The sequence below is a fragment of the Numida meleagris genome, chromosome 6, assembly GCF_002078875.1.
Source record: "Numida meleagris isolate 19003 breed g44 Domestic line chromosome 6, NumMel1.0, whole genome shotgun sequence".
Lineage (NCBI taxonomy): Eukaryota > Metazoa > Chordata > Aves > Galliformes > Numididae > Numida > Numida meleagris.
In genome coordinates, this window is record NC_034414.1 from 16,918,354 (window position 1) to 16,941,315 (window position 22,962).

Consider the following 22,962-nt stretch of genomic DNA (forward strand, 5'->3'; position numbering starts at 1 on the left):
TAGTCTGGTATAAGTAGTAAGCTAATATATATTTTTTGATTACTTTTTCCTTGTGAAAACAATTTTTATATCTTTTTCAAAAGAGAAAAAGCACCCATTAAATCCTACCATTTGGGTGGTAGCAAACTTTGCTTTCGCTCTTAGTTGTATTTTATGGGTGAGCAATAATAATAAAAAAAGATGCTGACAACTCTGCCAGGTTATTACAGTGAGGCATAAAATCAGGTTCTGCCATAAGCACCATGAAACTCTCATCTAAAACTCTACGCACTGCATCGTTTCTAACTGCACGCTCACATTCTTTTAAAGAGGGCCAGTAATAATCTATTTGACCATCACCACGTGTCCCTGTGCTGTGTATCTCCTTTAACCTGCAGTTCCTAAAAAATGTACCCTTGGCATGCTCCAGCTTCACAGACGCCCCTAAGGTTTAAGGTCCAAATTCAGTAGAATCTAAACTCACTATATATATTGTTACAGAGGAACTAAAACACACAGTGATCCAAACTAAAACTGTTAAATGCCTCTGCCAAAACCATTTTGTTTTCCTACTGTTATAATTTGGGATTTATTTTTTCTTACCACTCAGCAGTTTTATAGCAGTTTCTGAGTTCAGCACACCGATTGCAAACACAATTGTGCATCCACAAAAGAAAGATCCTGCAAAGGGCAACCATGCTTGAACATTTTTTAATACGTGACTTGTGCAACACCAATTAGGAACCACCGCATAAGCAAGGATTAAAACACCCACAGTACTTCTACTGCCTACACATTGAACACCATCCTTTTGTCCTTCCTGTGAGTCTTGGGCTCCCTTCCAGCTTTGCAACACAGGAGGCAGGGATCCTGCAATCACTTGCCTCCTGCCCCATATGGAACCAAGCCCCCGCTGGAGTTTTCTTGCAGGCAAATTGTTACCTGTGCTGATCTTTATGGCAGCCCTCTCAGGCACGGAAACACACTGCTCACCTGCATCCATGAGCACTTCTTCATGCTTCCTTTGTTTTCAGAGGCGTGGCTGATTTCTCAGCTGCAGAGCCATAATTCAGTCTTAAGTACTACGCAGTTTTTGCCTTTATGGGAGATGGTAGGTTACGTCAATGGTTGGACTTGATTATCTTGGAGGTCTTTTCTGACTTAGATGATTTTAAGTCTAAGGCTGTATAGCTAAGTTAACCAGAATACTGATTATTCCCTCTGGTTTGATATCAGCAGTGGACCTGAATAAGGTGCATCCATCCGTCACCCAAATCGCTGATGATGTTAAGGCTGTATTGGCACCAGTAATGCCAAGATTTGATACAAACAGCTGAAGTAAGTTTTGTTATTTTACAGGTGCAAAACTCACTTTCTGCTTTAATTCTGAATACACACGTCTACTTGTTGCCAGGTCTATAGTTTCATTTCCTGCTTACACAGACCTTCAGTAACCTCCTACTGTACTGATCCTTCCCCAAACACATATTCCTGTGTGTATTCATAGCATAGCAGCATTTGCACAGAGAGGTAGTGGGTACCCATCCTTAGCGACATTCAAGGTCAGGCAGGATGGGGCTCTGAGCACTTGATCTAGCTGTAGGTGTCCCTGTTCACTGGAGGGGATTTGGACCCAGATGGCCTTTAAGGGTCCCTTCCAGCTCAAATGATTCCAGGATTCTATCATTCTATTCTATGCATTTTGACCTGGAGACATGCCTCAAACTTTAACATCTTCCTATCCTCTCCTCAGAGGCCTCACTTCTTCTCAGTCATGTTTTTAATATACATGGCTGAAGAAGCTTTTACTAATTGCTTTAATTTATTTTGTGAAGTTGACATTTAGCAATGCCTACTTGCACTTTCATGACCTTTTCTCTACTCTTCATGTTCCTAGTCTGCTTCAGCATAGTTCCTCATCCATGTAAAATACTCTCCTGAATTTATTTCCCCTCATCTTACAAGGAAAAAAGTCCTGTAAGGTTTTTATACTAGGGTTCCCCCACAGTCATGTCAGAGCATGACTCCAGGCAGTCATCTACCTGTTAATAAGGCCAAGTACCCATGCCTGGGAGAGGCAGACTACTTGAGTAGCTTGTTAACTGCCACAATTGGTAATACGGAGAGAGGGCTCTTGGTGGAGTCTGTAGAAGTTGCACAACATACAGAAGTGGAACTCAGAAGTGAGGGTAGAAGTGGAAGCTGGAAACAATCACAGAATACTAGTTTTTCATAGAATCATAGCATCATTAAGGTTGGAAGGACCACTAAGATCATCCAGTCCAAACACCAACCCATGCCTGTAACCACTCTGGACCACATCCCTCTGTGCTACATCCACCCATTCTTGAACACCTCCAGGGACGGTGACTCTACCACCTCCCTGGGAAGCCCGTGCCAGTGCCTCACCGCTCTTTCTGAGAAGACATTTTTCTTAACTTCCAACCTGAACCTCCTGTGGCACAAATTAAGGCGATTCCCTCTCATCCCATCCCTGTTACCCAGGAGTAGAGGCTGAACCCCACCTCACTAGAACCCCCTTTCAGGTAGATGGCTTTTTTTGGTAGTTTTTTGGTCAAAAGGGAAGCTCCTTTTTTCCACAATGAATTTCTTAGTCAGATCTCTCAAGTATTAATAATTTTACAGCCACAAGGGTACTTGAGAAATGCACAAGTGCAAAAGCCTAGCACGTTCAGGACCAGGGACCCTAGTCTGCAGAAAGAGGAACTACTGCTGTTATAGGAACTATAGCCATGTTCCTGTCCCATGTGTTTTGATTTTATTTTTTGTGCTCAGACTTATCATTGGTTAATGAGAGAAATCACCTACACCCCTCTGAAAACTAGGGAAGCATCCTGAAGAAGAGCTTACAGGTGCAGGAGAGCAGTAGGCTTATACAAGTGGGAGGGCTGCCCTCTAGCTCAGCACAGGTGAGGTGTTGCCTGCAAGAAGATCGCACCTTAGTTACAGAGGAACAGAGTTAGTTTGACTACAAGAGCATTAGACTCTAGAGACATTAGAGAATCCTGATGAGTCCTATTGCCCTGGGTTAACTTCAGCTTTACAAACTCTCTTTTAACTTCAGAAAAAAAATCCTCCATTTTCTGCCTCCAGTCTTGCATCTGATTACACAAAGTTCCGGAATCTGTTCTAGTCCATTCCTGTATTAACATGTTCTGCCTCACACCAGTTACTGGCGGTGACTATCCTTTGTTAAAGCGATGTTCTTAGAAGATATGCTTTCTTCAAGAGTTAGAAGGTATCTATTAGACACAGACCATAATAAGAACTAGCTACTCAGAATGTCTGGAACCTGAATAAGACTCCAGCAGGCCTTTGTCCTTATTATTTAATTCTCTACATAAGTAACTTCAGAATATTTGCTCAACACAAGTATTTGTAGCTTTCTAGTTTCAAATAAAGTCACATTTCTGATCTTCTTTGTAGATAATGGAATAAAACAAAGAAAACATCAAACTAACCAAGACATAAATGGAGCTCATTGGCAAAATCTTCATTTTCCTTTTTTTTTTTTTTTTTTTTTAAACTTGGGTAACATCCAGCATTTATTACTTCATCTTGTTCATTTTTCATAACTATGATTGCAAGATGATCTTGGAAAGGAATTACAACATTTACATCTTTTCCAGAAGAAGTTAGGACTCTATCTGATCTTGGAGGTCCCTTCCAAACCAAACTATTCTATGATTCTGTTTGGTTATGTTCCTAAAAGATTATTTTAGAAGCACCCAAGCTCATCCCAGAGAGTCTATGGGATGTAGTATGCGATTCCTTTGCATCACTTACTTTCCTTTTTTTTTTTCCTTCACGTTTTAAGATGCCTTTTTTTTTCTTTTTAGCCAGAATTTTTTCTTGCTTTTGCTCTTCCAGTTCTCTCTGCCATCCCAATGAGTGGCAGTGAGTGAATGGTCAGGGTCAACCTATCACATGTCCTTCTCAGCTGAACTTATAATCACACCGAGAATTAAGATAAAAAAAAACCATTTCAATAAACACATTCTAGCTGGCACATGCCCCTCCTTCAGTTCCTTTTTAATCAAGTCCTGGATCAACCACTTCATTGCTCGGTTTAGAGTCAATGTCAGGATGAAGGCTTTGAGTATTATGGTTGATACAGGAGCCAGACTGTTTATCGGATGTGGATTGTATTCTTAACCCAAAAAAGGTCTTTTACATTAGCAGGTACATATGCCACATGCAATTCCAATCATGGAATTGCAGAATAGTATCCTTTGGGTTGGAAGGGCTGATGTTCTCGCATCAGCCAAAAGCTGCTTTGAACTATGCGCTGGGTTCTAACAACCCGTGCAGCAGTAAAAACTTGGGGGAAAAAAAAGTGGCTAGAACTTTACCCGGCAGAAAAGGACCTGGTGGACTTGATGTTCTTGAAAGTCTTTTCCAACCTAAATGATTCTATGATTAACTTTGCAGTTACTTCTTTTAAGCAAATAGTAGAACAAATAGCAAGACTGCAGCCTTTAAACACTCACACGAGTTCTCTGACGCTGTGACGTCCTGCATCCCTTCTGATGCCTTGCTGCCATCATGTGGCTGTTTCAGTGTTCAGGTTCCATGTTTTTAGGATGACTGTGGAGACAAAGGGCTTCTGCTAAATGGAAAAATGGGGGCCTGTGGTGTTCCTAAAAAGTGTATTTGAGCACATATTGAGAGAAACTGAGAGGCCTCAGACTAGTAGTTCACTACTACAAAATTTCAGTACCCAGAGTCTCAGAATAATCTACCACAATGGATTTAAAGAAGCCCAGAGTGATCATAGAAACTGAGTTGTCATACAGCTCATTTCTCCTTTTATGCTGTCTCAGTAAACTCAGTGTTTACAGAGCTGAGTATCTTGATTCAGGTCCGCTTTTGGTCTTACTCTTTAGGATTATGAATCAGTTCATCATGCTATTTTCACTGATTACTTGGGCAACTGATTTACTGTATTGCAGATGCTTCTTCTTCCCAGTGGCAGACACAGGAGCCTCTGAAGTCTTAATGTGTTTAAGTTCCAGTTCTTCAAAACTGTTAATTCTTAGATCATCCTAGCCCCCCTGGGGATAGCTTAATTTATTTTATTTTTTTAAAATTAAACATTTAGAAGATAACATTCTGACTCTGGGAATTAAAAAAAAAAACAACCAAAAACACACCACTTGTTAGGCAATACCAAGCACTTCCAACATAAGTGTTGAATACTTACAACCCCCTTGGCATACAGAGATTTTTTCCACTTACCTCACTTGTCACAACCCATCTGGTAAGTGCTTTCAAAGTAAGCTTCATGAACTGAGCTGAAGTCTAGCTGCCTTCCTTCAAAAACACGCTGGAGTACTTGCATCTTTATATAGAATCTCTCTGACTAGAGTACTCAGTGTCCAGCAGCCAGAGAAGCATAAGTTCAGTTCCCTCTTCTGACAAATATGACTGAAAATCTGCTCTGACAAAACAGAAGAGTGCCTTCCTTGTCTGTTGCAATTCTTCTGCTCGTCTATCTGAATTAAAAGTTCACTAGTCCACAGGAGGAAAGCAAAAATTCTCACATTCCAGTTCCCCTTGCTACCAGAACAGTCTGTGGTTCCATCCAGCATTTTAATTTTCAGGATGTGACACTTGAATTAGGGAGATGGAATTTCCTGGAGGATCTTCAGAAACAACCTTACCTTCAATGTTTTCTTTTGCCTAGCATAGGCAGCTCCCTACTTGTCCATCTTCATCCACATGCATGAAAAGCCTAGCCTGGGGTGCCCATTATGGAGCTGAGACATTAAACCATAGCTGTTCAGACCAGTGTAACAGGACTTTTGTCTTTTGTGGCTTACAGCCAACACTCTAAGGTCACAGAAAACTTGAAATGCAGTCAAACAGTAGTCTTTCCCCCATCCACCGCTCCACAACCAAGAGGACAGTTTTGGGTGATACTGCCCAGGAGAACAGCTAAAGCCACGAGGCTTGTGCCTGCTATGGGATTAATGGAGCCACTTTGAGGTTTCATCTGAGAGCTAATAGCTTGTTGGATGTCTTACAGAACAACTCTTGATTTCCTAAAACACATACATTGCTATATATATTTTGGAAGTGCAACTTCCAGAAGCCAGGGATCATTTTTTTCCTCTCTCATCCCAGTGTATTCATACAAGCTAAAAATGACAAAGCTGATTAAGCAATTCCTTCCTCTGAAATACAAATGCTGAGGTCTACAACAGCTCTTTCTGCAGCTGCGGACATTTATTCCACACTTTAAAGAGTGCTGACTCTTACACAGAAATATTTTACTCTCATGACAGCAATAATTTGTAAGGTAAGAAGTTTTATTATTAAGACTTCCTCCATCAACAGTTCTAATAATAAAAGGGAGAGAAACAGCAGGAAAAACAAGGTAGGAAAGAGTGACTAAGGCCCATTTCCTTTACAGTTTTTAAATCAACAGTTATTGATGATTTAATTATATTTTTATTATTTCCATTACAATTTTATTCTGCGCTTAAAAATAATCTTGGCCTGAGAAGACACATTTCCTCTATTTCCTCACAAGCCATACTCCTTTTGGATGTTGACCAGAGAAAGCACCATTATCTTCCTCAAAATGAGGCATGCTGTATTTGCAGTTAGTAGCTGGGCAAAAAAAAAAAAGCACAAAATAGGTGGAAAAACTACACCTTGTTTATCTACCTGAATGACAATAGAAAAAGGGATGGGTCCCTGAACACACAGACAAAAAACCTGGAAGATTTGAAGACAAAAATGTGATGGAGACGTCTTCATTACTGCTGTGCCAAGAGCTGTATCCCATTCGGAATCCGTAGCACTGGTGCAGTAAAGAAAAATACACCAGGGAATGCAGTAAGGCTAATTAACATTATAATCAATCACACAGTAATGCCCTTTTGGGGTGTGTTTTGAAGGCACATCATCCAACAGAGAAAGATATGTAATGGTTTGGCCAGTGTATGCCTGTGGGTATGCAGCCTGCTGACTTCTGCTGGTTGAAGAGTTAAATATAACTTAACAGTACCCCAAACCATAATGTTTTTACAACTCAATTAAATTTTTCTACAAGGACCCATAATACTCCTTGGGCCAGAAGTTCTGAGTTCTTTCTGCTTAGCAAATCACCTTTTAATCCAGAATTTAAAAAACAAGTGAAGCTTCAGGTGGCCAACACACTTACTGTCCTTTTGCTTCTGTAGCAACCCAACCCACGTAGGGATCCCAACTACAGATATTCCATATTTCAGTAATGGGTTCAATAACACTCAGAAGTATGGCACTGTGGAAATGATTTGCAGAGACTCCATACGAAGTTAGGAACGGTCAAATAACTCAGTGGCCTTCAGCACAGAAGAGAAGTGCAGGGGAACGTTCCCACAGAAAATGGCACCTTGAGCTGTCACATCTACAGGCCTGCACTTTCCTGTTCCTCTGCCTTAGTTAGGTCTCTAATTTCCTCACACTTATTCCTACAGAACTGCTGCCTGCACCTTTTCCCCTTCACCCATATATACATGAACAGTGGTACGAACTCTCGTATGCTCCCCACTGCTCCTTTGTTTGGGGACTTCTATTGCCATTGCTGATTACACATAGGTTTTTGAAAACAGAGCACATACACAATTTCTTCTTACTGTCTTCACATTTCAATTACTCCCATCGCATATTGTCTCAGCTTTCTTACTACATACATAATGAGAATCACCTCAACAAAGCCTATGTTAGATAAGAGATTTCTCTCCTATACACTCAGCAAATGAAGAGTCAGCAGACAGAAAATAATTTGCTCCCAGTCCCAAAGAAGACTCCAGCTTGATGGAACCACCTCCTCCATTCTACCATTTCCCCTGTATCTCAGCACCAGAGAAAAGAAATGAAAAAAGCACAAGAAGAATTAAGAACACACCTTTAAAAAAAAAAAAACTGTATAAATCACATTCATCACTGGAATTAAGCTGTGTCACCTCCCCACCTCTGGCTTAGCCAGCTCTCTCTCCTTTGTGTAGTGTCTTTCCGGTGATCTCCACAGGAAGAAACAAGGGTGGGGAATTCCTCTGTAAGGATCCACTGCTTCTTATTTATGTAGATAAGCATCTAGCCAGAGTTCCCCTGAATCTTTCAAAGAGCTGCCAAGAGAGAACCACAATTCCTTAGAATCAAGGTAACAAAATACAGCATCTATACTTTCCCATAAACTTGTGGAAAGAATTCCAATCTATAGATGATTAAGCAAAGGAGATCCTTAGAGACAAGTCAGTGTAGTCTGTAGTTCCTTAGAAAAGATGAGAAAGAAGCAAGTCACACGTCTATATCAGACCAAGACTGGAAGCCTAAGAAAACCATGTAAGCAGAATTAAACAAACGGAGCAAGCATGGTAGAAGAGAGATGTATGACTTTTCAATGGAAAAGAAATACTGGGGATGATGAGGGAGGGAGAGAGGGTGGTGTCTTCCTTTCTACATCCCTTGCTTGTTCACTCTGATGTCGAACAGCCCTTCACCCAGAGAACGCAGCGGGTTGATACATACTGTACTATATCTGCAAAGGCGGTGAGTAGTGGCTTGCAGTGGTACTCGATACCATGTTTGGCACACAAGGACTTCACCAAAGGGGCCACCTTCCAGTAATTGTGTCGAGGCATTGTAGGAAAAAGGCTGTGGGGGGCGAAAAAAAAAAAAGAAAGTGAATTCCATTATTGCCCTGCAGAGTTCCCATACCTCTTCTGTACCTAAGCTTAGGAGGCACACAACCTCACCTTGTCCCTACAGCCATTAGCGTTCTGCAGTGGTCTCTCACACCACTTCACTCAATAGCTGTACTAACCAGGAAGCTGGCAATTCTCATTCACTCCTACGTCATGCTTCTCATACCTGAAGCGGTTTTGGTGCTCACCAGCACTCCAAAAAGTTGATGACCATCATTTGGATTTCCCATATGGGGATTCCATCCCCATATAAAGAGCACAAAAATTACCCACATTTCACTTTGTTCCTGCCTTAGTTGACAGAGAGACATGAACCTCGTAGGCTCTTTAGGTCTCATGTAACTAGCACTCCCTGTAATACTCTCATATCCCCAGCCCACACTTCAACTCACTGGTGCTCAATTTGGAAGTTCAGATGTCCACTGAACCAGTCATTGAATAAGGACTGATGAACATTACAGGTTGCCTGGAGCTGCAAGAAAAAACAGATAACAATTAAGTGTTGTTTGAGGATTGTCCCTTCTCTTACGCGAGTCAAACACAACAGTAAGCAGGTACAAGTTCCTTATCATCACCTGCCTCCTCACTGAATACAGCAATTCCAAAAGCCATCTCAAGTCAACAAAGATAGTCACGCTGTGGTATGTGATTGCTAGGGACATCATTTAGGAGAACAGACTTGACTTCTCCAGTAAGATAAATAACCATGACTTGCTGTGCAGGTCCCCTCACATCTCTCACTTAAACTATGTAAAGCCTTCAGAATTTAAAAGAGATAGAACACAGAGTGAGATCCACCCTTTGTGCATGGGAAGATCTCCACTTGGAGACCGTAGTAGCATCTTTGGTTCTTTTCTTTGACAGAATCTGTACTCTGCATTTGAAGCCTCCATTCCACTTCTGCACCTCCTTTCTTTGCACATATCACTCACTTCACACAGTGAGGACAAGCTGCTTATGTTTTCCCCTCTCAGATCCCATCACTGCTGTGGATCAGCTCTCTTGGGTGTTATACACCTTTCCTCATTCAGACACAGCTCTCTGGAAAGAAGGTCTTACCTGGGTAGAGAACCAGTCCACATTCTTATCATAATCAATATTCATTGGGATGTGATTCATTTGTGTAATCCAGACAAACCAGTTACTCTCTATGAACCTGTGCATACAAGAACACATGCAAAACCATCACTGATCCCACACCAATGGCATAACTAGTCAGTACAAAGCACTTGTACTTGCATAAGGTAATCGTCAATTAATAAAATTTTGTATTTATATAAGCTAGTCATCGATTGATAAAATGAACAGCAGGAACTCCAAACATCTGTCCAGCAGATCAGGCCTACACAGACGTTCTACAGATACACACTGAACAAACAAGCTCTGTCTTGCTGAAAGGAATAAGGGAAACAGAATGGGGAGCAGATGGGAAAGATAACCAGGAGGCTGAAAAGCAGATACAAAGGGAACCAAGTAGAGGAAATGCACTCAATTTTAAGTTGATTGATACCTGACTAACAGATGAAGCCCCAGGATACCCTTCACACTCAGTAAGGGCAGGTAGGTGAGAAAGAATCGGATGTAGAAGGTCAGCATCCAGGCCAGGTCCTGTAATGGAGGGAACAGATAAGACTTCATTAAGAGGAAGAATTACTGGTGTTCAAATCCATCTCTCTCCAATTTAGAGATAAGACTGTTATGTAGGACCATGTCAAAGGCCTCAGAGAAGTCCAAGTAGATGACATCAGCAATTTTCCCTTGTCCACTGGTGCAGGTGCTCCATCACAGAAGGCCACCAAATAGGTCAGGTAAAATTTGCCCTTGGTGAAGCTATGTTAGCTGTCTCAAATTACCTCCCTAACTTCCACATGCCTTAACATGGTAAGATCATGGAATAGGTCTTCCAGGTACAGAGGTGTGGCTGACCAGTCTATAGTTTCCAGGGTCTTCATTGCTACCTTTCTTAAATATAGGAACAATGCTTCCCTTTTTCCAGTCACCAGGGACACCACCTGACTGCCATGACTTACCAAATATGATGGAGGGTGGCTGGACAACCACATCAGATCATTCACTCAGGGAACACCTTTTGTTACCCAGCTCTGAATGGAACTTTTACAGAGAAGAGTTGCATGGAAGGTAGCCTCTCTCCCCCACCAAACATTATTTCCCTGATCATATAACCCCACCTCCTTGACAGGGAGATAAACGGCTCAGAGATTTTCCCATTAATGCAGCATTTCCTACACTGAAATGCATCTGTAATACAAGGAAACCTCACCACCAGCAAAATGGAGTTGACTTACCACCCACTGTTTCCTCTGTATTACGAAGTAGAATATGTACCACTGGAAGTAAAGAGGTACCAGAGCTGGGGGACCAACTGTAACAGAGAAAGAGATTGCAGAGGCATTAAACATGCCTTCTTAATCACATTGATATGAACTGGAAAATTGGGGGGTTGAGCACATGCTGTCCATAGAACTGAAAATATAGGGTTACTCACTGATGAAGAAGTACTTGTGCTGGTGGTTATAAGGCATGAATTTCTTCTTCTGTACTCCAAGCTGTTAAAATAAACAAATGACACAGAACATAAAGACATCTGCATATACAATCTGATCAATTCCTAAAAAAGCATGCTTAAATACCTCTTTTGAAAGAGATATCCTATCACATCATACCAGCATCCATCATGCCATTGGCTTCATTTTTTCCCTGGAATTTCAGCCTACAATTGCTGTGCTACATTTTCTGAAAAGAACCTGCTCTCCCTGCCTTGGATGCACAGCAGACTGGATGATTTCTTGCAACACAAACAGCAAAGCACACTGGAAGCTCTTGCCCTACAGAGGGCACAGTTGCTTACAAACACTTACCACGCAGCACTGAGAACAGTTTGCTGCCTGCACAGCTCAATTACAGAGAGAAACCTACGATCCTACAGACAAAGGTGACAGGGTGTAAAACCCTCACCTACTTGCAATTAGTCTACTAAGCACAGAAATAAGCATCTAGACACCAAACTGTGCCCACAGGAACAGGGGTGAACAGATTATCCTCCCTCTGAGGCTGCTGATTTTTTAGATCTGTATAAAGATAACAGATCACATTGCTGACACCCCCAGGGAACTTGATGACATCCCTGTACATACCCAAACTAATTCAAAGGCCACTAATGCCAAGGTGCATTTTCTACACATTCATTAAATACTGAGATAGCCCATTCACCAAACTAACTGGTCTCTCGTCTCCCAGCTCTCTGCAGCTTTCCAAAACAGCATGCTGCAACCTCACAGACTTCACTAGGTCTCACCTCTACAGAGAGCTTTTTTCCCAAAGCAAAAAATAAGGGGTGCATGTTAACATCAGGGTCCTTTCGGAAGCAGTTGGGTTTCGCATGGTGCTGGAAGTGAAGGTGGTTCCACCAGCTGGCTGGTGCTCCCTGCAGGAATCACAGAATCACTGAGGTTAGAAAAGACCACTAAGATCACCAAGTCCAACCGCAACCCATCCCCACCAAGCCCACTGACCATGTCCCTCAGTGCCACATCTATGTGTTTCTTGAACACCTCCAGGAACAATGACTGAACCACATGCCCGGGCAGTCTGCTCCAGTGCCTCACCACTATTTCTGAGAAGAAATGTTTCCTAATATCCAACCTGAACCTCCCCTGACACCACTTAAGGCCATTGCCTCTCGTCCTATCACAGCTACCCAGGAGAAGAGGCCAACCCCCCTCACTACAACCTCCTTTCAGGGCACTGAGAGGAAGAGATGAGAATACAGTGCCATTAACAAGTTGCACCTTCTGCCTTTAGTCCTCCCTCCCCAGCAGCTCCTTGCATTTCTTCCTTCTTATGCTGAGGTTGTTTTTGACAGCAGAGACTGCTGGGCTGTTCTCCGGAAGATCGCCCAGCAGCAACTGCTCACCTTCAGGTGGCCGATCACAAACTTGTGCACCCAGTGGTTCCACTTGGACTCGCTAAAGACTGAAAGATGTCCAAAATCATGCTGGAGCCAGCCAGCTTGGGCCTGTAAGGGGGAGGGGAAAAAAAAAAAAAAAAAAAAAAGGGAAAGAAGAAAAAGAGTTGGGAGCCTTTTCTTCCACTAAGGGGTTTCTCCTCTACACTTACCATTCCCATATTCCCTGTAAGACATCACTGGTTAGCAAGAGCAAGCTCCATAATCACAGAGAAGCATTTCCATTACTAACACCCAATCAAACAATCACCTTTTACTGCATACCAGTGCAGTTCATACTCTGCTAACAACTTTTAGTCCCAGACTAAAGGAAGGAAAAATTAATGGAGCTAACAATCAGCACTCATTCTCTTACAAAACTGTACTGAAATTGGCAACAAAGTCCTCTTTTAGGAGCAGCTTGCTGCTGCCTTCTCTGAGTACTTGTAATTCCAAAAGGATCAGCTGGCTGCAGCAGGAATAGCTGGGGCTTTCAGAGCTGTTCTGCCCTCTTCTCTAACTCACTGTATGTTCCCATGGGAACTCGGTGGCTTGGCCAGAGCGCAGTTCCTTAGAGCTCTGGCACAAGGGACCTCAGAAGTGCAGCACGGCTTTACTTTGTGTGAGGAAAGCTGGAAATAAGGAGGGCTTTGATAGGCTGTGAGAAGCAGAAAGCAGCATGAAGCCTGCTCTACCAAAAACTCATGCCATGGTACTGTAGTTCTGCCCCCTCAGTGGAACCTGGGGAGAAGCAGAATTTTGGAAGTCCACAAAGACCAAGATTTCTCCTATGCTTTGTCTCAAAGGACTGCTGTTTGGTGTTTCTGAGGCTCTTTTTTATTTCTTTGCCCACTTTCTGCGCCTAGCTGCTTACCTGGACAGTGCCTAGAAGCAATGCAGAGAAGAGGAAAGGCACAGTGGATGATCCAAAGTACCAGATGGTGAGCCACGCCGCAACATCGAGCACCAAGATGTGACAGAGAAGCAGGAGGAAAAAGGTGCGGTTGGGTTTGAGAAGCCCCATCTTCTCAACAGTGGCACGGAGCTCACGGAAATCTTCTACCAGCTTTTTCTGTGGGGAGACCCAAGAATAAGTACCTACTGGTCTGAAGATACCTTGGGAACCCCAAAAGGAGCATTGCATGTCCTCTCAGGGAGCTACCATGGCAGCGGGGCAACACTGGGGTCAGTCACTTAAGAGACACATTTTCAGCAGCTGCACAATGACCACTGAGTAGGCAAGTACTTCTGCAATACTTAGCGGACTGCATCTGCTCTCTCCATTCCCACCTATGGGTGAGGGGGATTCTGGCTGCCACTAAGAGAAAGTAAACAGCACAGCTTCAGCCCAAATACCATAGTTCTTGAGATACTTACATTCTTGCTAGGTTCAAAGCTGGGTTGATCTGGTGCCAATTCCCCAATCAAGAGTGGGCTCATGTACTTTCCCACCAGTGCCTTGTCAAGATGAAATGCTATGAAAGGATCCTAAAATACAGATATCGGAACAGGATGAGAAAAACAACAAAAAACAACACTTTGGGTGGTAGAAAAAGAAAGCTATTTCATAATAACCTGGATTAAGAAGGAAGCAAACCAACTAACAGAGCTGGCAGGATCTGACATCTCTACCATAAATCTTACTGCTTTCTTCTCATTGTGAATAGTCATTTGTAGCTGAATTTTCCATATTAGTTTCTGTCCGGATACTACGAAGTACAGCTCACCAAGGAACATGGGCTTACTCCCATCTCATCTTAAAATTTCACAGAATCATTAAGGTTGGAAAAGACAATCAAGATCATCCAGTCCAACTATAAACACATCACCACTACGCCCACTAAAGCACGTCACCTAGAGCCACATCCACCCTTCTCTTTCACACTCCGCTGAGCCCCAAGATCTATCACCTCAACCACATACTCCTCTCTCTCTCTCTCCCTCTTCTGTCTTTAGCTTCTGTCTTATTGTCCCATATGAGGAAATGAAAGCCAGACTAGGGAGAGGGACAAAACATTAGCACAAAAACAGAATCAGCTAGCTGAAAAATGGGGCAAGAGGGACCACAGACAGATGGTGACAGCTCCTGGTGACCTACGCCAGTCTCTCAAAACCCCCAGACTGCTCCAAGCATGTTGCTAGGCAATCTCCAAAGTCCACGCTTCCACATCGCCCTGGAATACTGTTGTTTTCTTAGTTGGTGCCTCCTGTTCCCAACTAGCTCCCTTCCACATCACCAAAGAGTACCCCAGTAACTTTCTTTTTCTTGCTTACTATTCTGAAGACCCTAGTTAGGGAAACCAGTTACTTTTACCAACTAATTGCAATGTCAAGCGTAGAACCATTTGAGTTGGAAGCGATCCTTAAAAGTCACCTGGTCCAACTCCCCTGCAATGAACAGGGACACCTACACTAAGATCAGGAGCTCGGAGCCCCACCCTGCCTGGCATGGCAACCAGACAGCCAGGTGAAAAAACACCACTGACTGTTATCACTTTCCTTAGATTCCACTTCAGATGATGACAAATTCCCTCATTACACATGGCAGCTTGACATCTGCTTCCTACATCAGCTTTCTTATTTGCCTCCTTTAGCACATTCCTCTCCAGGTGCCCACCTTAACACACCCTTACAGCTCCCCTGGTCTAGTGAGCGGCAACCCTGCCCACGGCAGTGGGGTTGGAACGAGGCGATCTCTAAGGTCCCTTCCAACACGACCCACTCCGTGCTTCCTCAGCCTGGGGGCTTCTGCTTTCCAGCGGGTTCAAAACACGGGCAGCGCAGCCACGGGGTCAGCTCTGTCGCACCTCCGTCTGCGAACAGACGAGGGGCGGCAGGGGGAGGGCGGCCCGCGGGCGTTCTCTCCCTCTGGAAGCGGCGAGCAGCGGGAGGCGGCCGCGGGCAGGGCATGGGATGGCACCACGCGCTCAGACCAATGGCCACCAGCGGCGGGGCGCGAACCCCGGCGGAGCGAGCTGCGCCTTGCTGAGGGGCGGCCGCCTCTCCCTTACAGCGCCCAGGGCGCCACGGCAGCGCTCAGCAAACGCAAAGAAGTGCTCTTCCCCTCTTCTTCTTCTTTTTTTTTTTCCTCCCTTTTTTTTTTTTTTCTTTCAGAAAACAACGGCGTTTCCTCGGCGCGCGCTGCTGAGAGGCAGCAGCTGGAACCCACGAACCATCCCGTGTCCGCTCCCCGTTCGAGCGGCGCTCACGCCCCGTCCCTGCCCAGGCCCGGCCCCGCGGCCCCTCACCGTGGCGTCCTGCCCGGCGTAGTGGCTGATGACGCGGGAGCCGCCCGGGTGCCGCCGGTGGAAGCGGCTGATGTCGTACACCTTCCTATCGATCACCAGCCAGCGCTCCTCCGCCGCCGGGCCCCGGCCCGTGCGCTGCGCGATCTCCTCCCAGGTGAAGCGGCGCAAAGCCGGCGCGGCCCCGCTCTCCTCCATGGCTCTCCCCGCCGCCTGCCCGAGTCGCCCCGCCGCGCTCGGTCGCAACCTCCTGTTGCGAGCCGCCCCGCTAGCCCGCCTCTCATTGGCTCCCCGCGCCGTGAGGCCCCGCCCCCCTCGCCGGAGCTCCACGCCCATTGGTCCGCGTTGCCTTGCGCCCGCCCACTCGGGGCTGTGCGGGGCCGCCGGTCGTTGGGCATCGCGAGGCGTGAGGAAAGAAGAGCCCCGCGGCGTGCCCGGCTCTACGGGGTGTGCCCGGCTCTACGGGGTGTGCCCCGAATCCTGCCGAAACAAAGCGAGATCCTCCCGTGCGGGGATGCGCACGCATCACAACGAGGGCCTCACGCCCTTCTCCCGGTCCCCAATTTCCTTTGTCTCTTCCCGCACCGCCCGCTCTGACCCAGTTACCGTAGCCGCTGTTGGCTGTAGCCATGGGAACCGAGCACCGCACCGGGGCCGCCCGGCTCGGGATGACCCTCTGCCCGCACCAACCACGGACCCAACGCCTTTTTTCCTTTTTTTCCCCTTCCTTTATGTGGCAGTGATGGTAACGACGTACAGATCTTCACATTCAAATTCACCGATTACCTCTGAAGCTTCTCTTGACATGAAACCTGTCTCTGATCCAGGCATCACAGCGGCCCCATCAGCCAGCAGCTCGGCGCACTGCAGGGCTGGTGTCCTGCACCAGCAGGTCCTCCTGCACGTGCCGTGTCCGGGATCTCAATGGGCCTCACGCAGGCGAGAATGAACTCTTTGTCATAAAGACTGCAAGGGAAAACCAGCTGCTTTGCAGCGTCCTACATCCAGCTGTGAGTGTCTGCACTAACAGAGTCAGTCTTCATTTAATTGCTTTAGGTGATTCACTAGGTAAAAACACATCACGGAGCTCATGGGGACCTCGTGACTAGGCTGACAATGTGGAGAAATGGAGGAGGGGGACTGGAAGGGCTGCAGACCGTCCTGAAGTAGAGGAAAATGAGTTGGGATAGCAGAGGGATCTGTGGGGTCTGAACCTGCGGGGAAGTCCCACTAATAGAGTTAGTTCTTGGCTGCAGCTCACCGTGAGCAAAGCCCAAGGTGCAGAGAGAATGGTGTGGTGGTGTGCCAGCAGGGAGGCTGAGAACAGGGCCAGGGAGTCAGAGGAGAGGACATCAGGGTCGGGAGCAGCTCCTCTGAACAGAACGAAATGCGGAAGAGTTACACGATGCAGACTGCTGCCAAGGCAATTCCAACAGCTGCTCTGCAGGAGGAAAGCACCATATTTAGCAACATTTCCCTCGCAGGGACGAGCTAGAAACTCAGGAGTTTCAGCTCCCTGTGTCCCAGCTCTCTGCAACACCGCTCGCCACCTGCAGCATCACTGGGAATGAGCTGCAAGAGCCAAATGGTTTGGACTAGGAAAGTTAGCATTGTACCCAGACCTCTTTGTTTGGGTTACTAACAGTTTAATGACACTAACAATTAGTTCTTGGGTTTGCTTATAAACAGCATTTCTTCGATCCACATTAACTGCATGGAGCATTTGCTCTGGTACTCTGCCCTAAAGGCTAACTGTTAGAAGTTAGCGGTGACAATTACACCTGGCAGAGGGAAAAACGAATATAAGTCATGGTGGACTACTGGCGGAAGACTGTGATTTGGGAGGAGGTTTCAAACTTGCCAGAAAAAGCAACCAGAAATCAGTAATACGACAGAAGAGCCAGGATAAAAACAATCGTGCCCTACGGAATATGTAAATTGAGGTTTGTAACAGAGCGAGTAAGGCGCTAATTGTTTCGTTTTTCAAAGCGAAAGAGGAAATGCAAGAACCCACTGATTCCAGCTGCAGATAACAGCAGAACGTCTTCATTCTAAATTATTGCAAATGAGATCACACTGACAGGGCAGTGTTAGAACGGAACTTTTCTCTCTTTAATCTCACCCCAATGAGCATTTGCAATGTCTGCTGCTTCCTGTACTAATTAAGTGCTATTATACAGCCTGCTTCCTTGGCATCCAGACCTGACAATCCCCCATGGCTGATCCAAGATCCTCTGCAGAGGGTGGAATTGGTGCCAGTGACAACACTGTAATGGGAGGTTTGGGATTTTTTTGTTTGTTTCCCTTGTAAAGTCGGTCAGCTCTTCGGCAGTGTCCCATGGCGAGAAAAAGTGTCACCAGCTCTCTTCAAAATGCTGGGATACATCAAAGGAAAATTTAATTTTATTTCTTATTCTATCCATAAATAAATAAATAAATAAATAAATAAATAAATAGATAAATTGCAGGTAGACATTAAGCAACAGTGGAAATTTTCTGTGGCAGAGCAAGCGGCATTCCTTGCTATTCTGAACAGCATCTCCTATAGCCATAGGATCACATTATGTCCTGGTTTGGAAGGCACCCACAAGGACCACTGAGCCCAACTCCTGGCTCCTCACAGCACCGCTGTTCATCCTGAAGCTCCCACATCCCCCATCCCCATTCAGATGTAACAAAACCTTCAAGCTAACAAATACATTTATGCAAACAATGTTTTGTCCAGTAAGAAATGTCAAGGACCCAGATGGCAACAAAGTGGTTCTGCTGGAACGGGTTTTGAAATGTAGCAGGATGAAAGGTGGTTAGAGACTGTGACGTTTGATATGAAGCTGTCTCCCTCATTTCTGACTGTTATTTAGTCATTTCATATTTTAACACCTACGGGCCTGGCGCACAGCCTCATTGGCAAGGTGCTGTGTAAATACCTGTTTTTGAAGATCCTCATGGGTCTCTTCCAACTGAGGACATTCTATGATTCTATAAACACATCAACATACGAGAGAAGAGATAGCATATGGACAGTTGCTGCTGACAGAACAGAAGGCAATCACAAGACAGAGGTAACCAGGTGTGTGTGAGTAGGGACATTTACACTCAGAACTGGGGACACAGTCATTAAGAAACAGTATTACTGGCAAGCCAACCTTCTTGAGAGCTTCGTGTTGACACATGAACGATGGGCAGAGTAGCTGAAGATGATTAAATTGCTTTGAAATTGGAATCACTGTCCTGCAGCAATTTTCCTTGTAGAAGGGAGGTTGCTGTGTACCACTGTAGCCTGGTATTCCAGTTTAAACACTTCTGCGCACTGGTGCCAGGTGAGGTGCTGCTGCATGCCACTGCCAGGGAAGCCCAGGTGGGACAACACCAAAGTCATCCTCCAGGTACTCCATTCCAAAAGGCATATTTTTAGAATCTTATCTTGCCAACCTCTAGATTATACTCTGTAAAAAGACAAGAAAAATAACACCAAAATTGTATTTTCTGTTTTTTTTTTCCAGTTTCCTCAGAATCTTTCTTTCCTAACACCAACAAATCAATGCACAGCACAGAACAAAGACACCTAAATTCCTTTTCTCTCCCCATTCCATACCACTCAGCGAGATGGCCTTCACTTACTCAAGGTAGCTTATAGATTTCTGCCTTGCTCAAAGGAGAAAACGTACCCCTTCAGTGTGTTCCTCCTACAAAAAACTCCCCTGCTCTAAGCTTCTTTGTGTCTCTTTTCCATTTCCTGATGTGTTTCTCACCACTCTCCTGTCTCTCCCATTAAACTCGGTGCCTTTGTGTCCATTACACAAGCTCTTTGTGCTGCTAAAGCCACACCACGCAACAAATGCAGCCTTTCACCTAGTTGGCCGCAGCACTGACTCTGTTCTCTTCCCATCGCCCTGGCTAGTTTTGTGCCCCAGGAGCCAAACAAAACCTAGAACAAGTGCCACAGAGAGCCTTGCCAGCATTACAGCCCGCAATACAGAAAGATGATAGCACTGTTGTTGGGTGGTTTTTTTGTTCGGCTGGTTTTTTACAGGAACCTTTCAATGGCCTGCCGTTACATTATTACACAATTATCTATGTGAAATATCTAGAACATCAAATGAGGAGTTGCCTTAAAGTCTTCATATCAATGTACATCTAAAAGATACAACAGCAGATTCAGCTTCTTACTGATTGATTCTTCTTTCTTACCAGTGTACTTCCACCAATTTACACACTGATACATTTATTTCATTGGCCAATGACCTGATGGACTATGACCATCAGTCCATACCGCGAGTTACAAACAATCTGGGTCTTTATCTCTACAAGGTTGAAAGAAATCTGCTTTGAATCTGCTTATGGACATGGAGGATAGAACCTTGAATTAGGACACTGAACAAGCAAAAATATTTCATGAGTCTGCAAATCTAATTTTCTTTCAAAATATCTGGCACTGTAATGGATCCCCTCTACTTTCTTTCTCATGGTAAAATATCCTTAGTGAAGCACAAAGAAATGCATTCTAGGATAATTAATTGCAGATGGAAAAAAAAAAGAATATTTATATGCACCAAAAAAGCAATTTTTAAATTGAGATCTGTAGACCTCTCAGTGTTCATGGACTTGAGTGTTCAACAAAGATAGCCCCAAAATTCACATTCACTAAACATGGATCTCTCAGTGGGAAACTTGTAAGGGAGAAGAGATCAAAGCAGCAAACTACTGCCATATGGAACTAGTCAATATAGATTTAGCTGTCAGCCTGATTTCCCTTAGGATTTCTTTCCACACGTGGAATCCTTAAAGCTGAGAGCAGCTCTTTTACCATAGTGGCCCAACGGCCAACGTGAGCCAAGCTCTGGTGTGGGTTCTGTATTACCATATAGCAAATGAAGCTTGTAGCAGCCTCACTTTCACAGTTCAAGCCTGTGCTTCCTGGATCTAGCCTGAAAATTCAAACAATCTGTAGTGAAACAACACTATAGTTGTAAGCAGAAACGCAGAATATCAGTAGACACATCATGTAACAAAATCAAAGTAAAAAGAGAATAGAGGTGTCTTAGAGCTGCACCTAAATAAACATATTCTGACATGTTACCAACTGCATCTCTTTCTGCCTGTCTTCTTTGATAGAACTTTTACACAAAGATGTGACGAGTGAACAACAGAAAGATCAACATTTTGGAATGCACCTGTGCAAGGTCACCAGGATGGGAGCACACCCAGCTGAAGCACCGCCATGGCAGCCTCAGCTACACGGTGCTGAGAGCGCAGAGGGCACAGCCTTAGTTAGCACTACGGAGGTCAAAGTATCCCATGTGCTGCTTAGCATCTCCAGTGCAATTAAACTCCTGACGTTCCCAGAGCACAGCGCAGAGATTACAATGGTATATTTTCCTACATGACATGCAGCAAGCTTCAGGTCCACTTTAAAGCCCTGTTACTCCAGCAGTGCCCTGCTGACATTTGTTATTACTGTCCTTGTCAGAGGTCTATTTTGAACGGAACTAAATAAAGCTGGCGAGTCTTGGGAAAACATTCCTTTCATTTCTGACTTCCATCATCCTGCGCTGCAGGAAGGACTGTTTAACCATCCGAAGCCCTCATGCAGCAGCAAGACCAGGCAGAAGCAGAAGCCTTTAGGACACATTGGCATGAGGACAGCACCAGGTGGTTCTCACTGCCATGGAAGTGCTGCATGTTTTTCCACTTTGCTCTCCGTTCCTATAGCCTATGTACGGTGTGTGGGTGGAGAAAGGGAGGGGAGCAACGGCTTTTTGAATATCCGCTCCCTGTTCTCAGCTCCTTCAAGCCAATGGCAGCAGAAAAAACAGAGCCTGAAGAGGGGCTGGGGTTGGCTGGGAACACAACAACAGCAGGGCAGCAGACACTGCTCAGCTTCCCCAAAGGAGGTCGTCCCTTACCCCCTGCATAGCAGGATCACAGAATCACAGAATCATCAATATTGGAAAAGAGGTCTAAGATTGCCAAGTCCAACCCCCACCATGCCCACTGACCATGTCCCCAAGTACCACATCCACACATCTCCTGAACACCTCTAGGGATGGTGACTCTTACCACCTACCTCCCTGGGCAGCCTGTACCAGTGCCTCACCACTCTTCCTAAGAAGAAATGTTTCCTAATATCCAACCTGAGCTCCATCCTTCAGTAATGACATGCAATAAATTGCTAGAGAGCAAGCAAACTTCATGAATTGAAGTGTTTGATGGTCAGCCACAGGGGTTCCTTCCCCTCCTTTTGCAGACCAGGTCAGAGAACAGGGTCTGAGCTACAAACCCAGTGTAGTTCCTGACCTAAGATTTGGTCATACAGCAGAAAACCACCTCTGTGTCACAAGTCAAGAGGAGCAATCTGTACCCTATAACATTAGTGTGTGAAGCCCACTTAGAATCAGCTAGAGACACTGAAGGCAAGAAAAAAGTGCCCTTCACTTCTTAATGAAAGGAGTCACGGGGGAAGATGCCTGTTGCCAAGAAAGCCATTGATCATGATTGCCTCGCCCCAAAAAGCAGCTACAGGAACCCTCAGGCATGGGATAGACACCAGTGAAAACGCTGCTCCATTAGTTTTGCTCTTGCACCTCAACACCTTGTGCAACATCCTGACAAGGATTATGTTATTACAATGCGCCCCACGGCAAAGAAAAGATGGCACTATCCCACTTAGCAAAAGTGTTGCCCTAAGAGGAGATTGCCTTGTGAGTGGGACCAACAGCCCCCCTGTGACAGAGGGGCAGCTTGGGCTACAAACTTGATGTGAGCAAATAGAGAAAAACAACGTGTGTTTTGGGCAGAATAACAAAATGTCCTTCCTAAGTTAAGAAGGGTGGTTGTAATTCTGGAGGAAGCAAAAAGAGGAAGAAGAAGAAAAGGGAAGATTAAAAAAAAAAAAAAAAGGAGGAGGAGGAAAATAAAAGAGGAAAGAAAAAATGGGGAAAATAGAAAAGACAAAAGAAGAAAAGAAAGGGGGGAAAAGAAGAAAAAAAGAATAAAAGCGAAAGACAGAAAGACAGAAAGACAGAAAGACAGAAAGACAGAAAGACAGAAAGACAGA

The 22,962-nt window shown here is 44.9% G+C and overlaps 3 protein-coding genes across 6 annotated transcripts in view; 1 reads left to right on the forward strand and 2 right to left on the reverse strand.

The window, feature by feature from the left end:
- Positions 1 to 8,062, reverse strand: part of LOC110400736 (fatty acid desaturase 1-like) — a 41,396-nt gene extending 33,334 nt beyond the window's left edge. For all 4 annotated transcript variants that reach the window (XR_002440038.1, XR_002440037.1, XR_002440039.1 and 1 more), the window contains exon 1: positions 4,491 to 8,062. Coding sequence is in view for 1 of the 4 variants with exons in the window: in XM_021400878.1 (XP_021256553.1) it covers positions 4,491 to 4,547 (57 nt within the window). In the remaining 3 variants the exon portion in view is untranslated. The remainder of the gene's footprint in view (positions 1 to 4,490) is intronic.
- FADS1 (fatty acid desaturase 1) lies at positions 9,085 to 14,100 on the reverse strand. The gene is made up of 9 exons (XM_021402136.1): positions 14,038 to 14,100; positions 13,535 to 13,732; positions 12,631 to 12,732; positions 12,013 to 12,141; positions 11,203 to 11,263; positions 11,003 to 11,079; positions 10,207 to 10,304; positions 9,756 to 9,852; positions 9,085 to 9,168 (listed from the first exon to the last, which is right to left on the reverse strand). The coding sequence occupies exons 1-9, from the start codon at positions 14,098 to 14,100 to the stop codon at positions 9,085 to 9,087; spliced, it is 909 nt and encodes a 302-aa protein (XP_021257811.1).
- FADS2 (fatty acid desaturase 2) overlaps positions 15,937 to 22,962 on the forward strand; it is a 27,149-nt gene continuing 20,123 nt past the window's right edge. The window contains exon 1 of the mRNA XM_021400877.1: positions 15,937 to 16,062. Coding sequence (XP_021256552.1) covers positions 15,937 to 16,062 — 126 coding nt within the window. The remainder of the gene's footprint in view (positions 16,063 to 22,962) is intronic.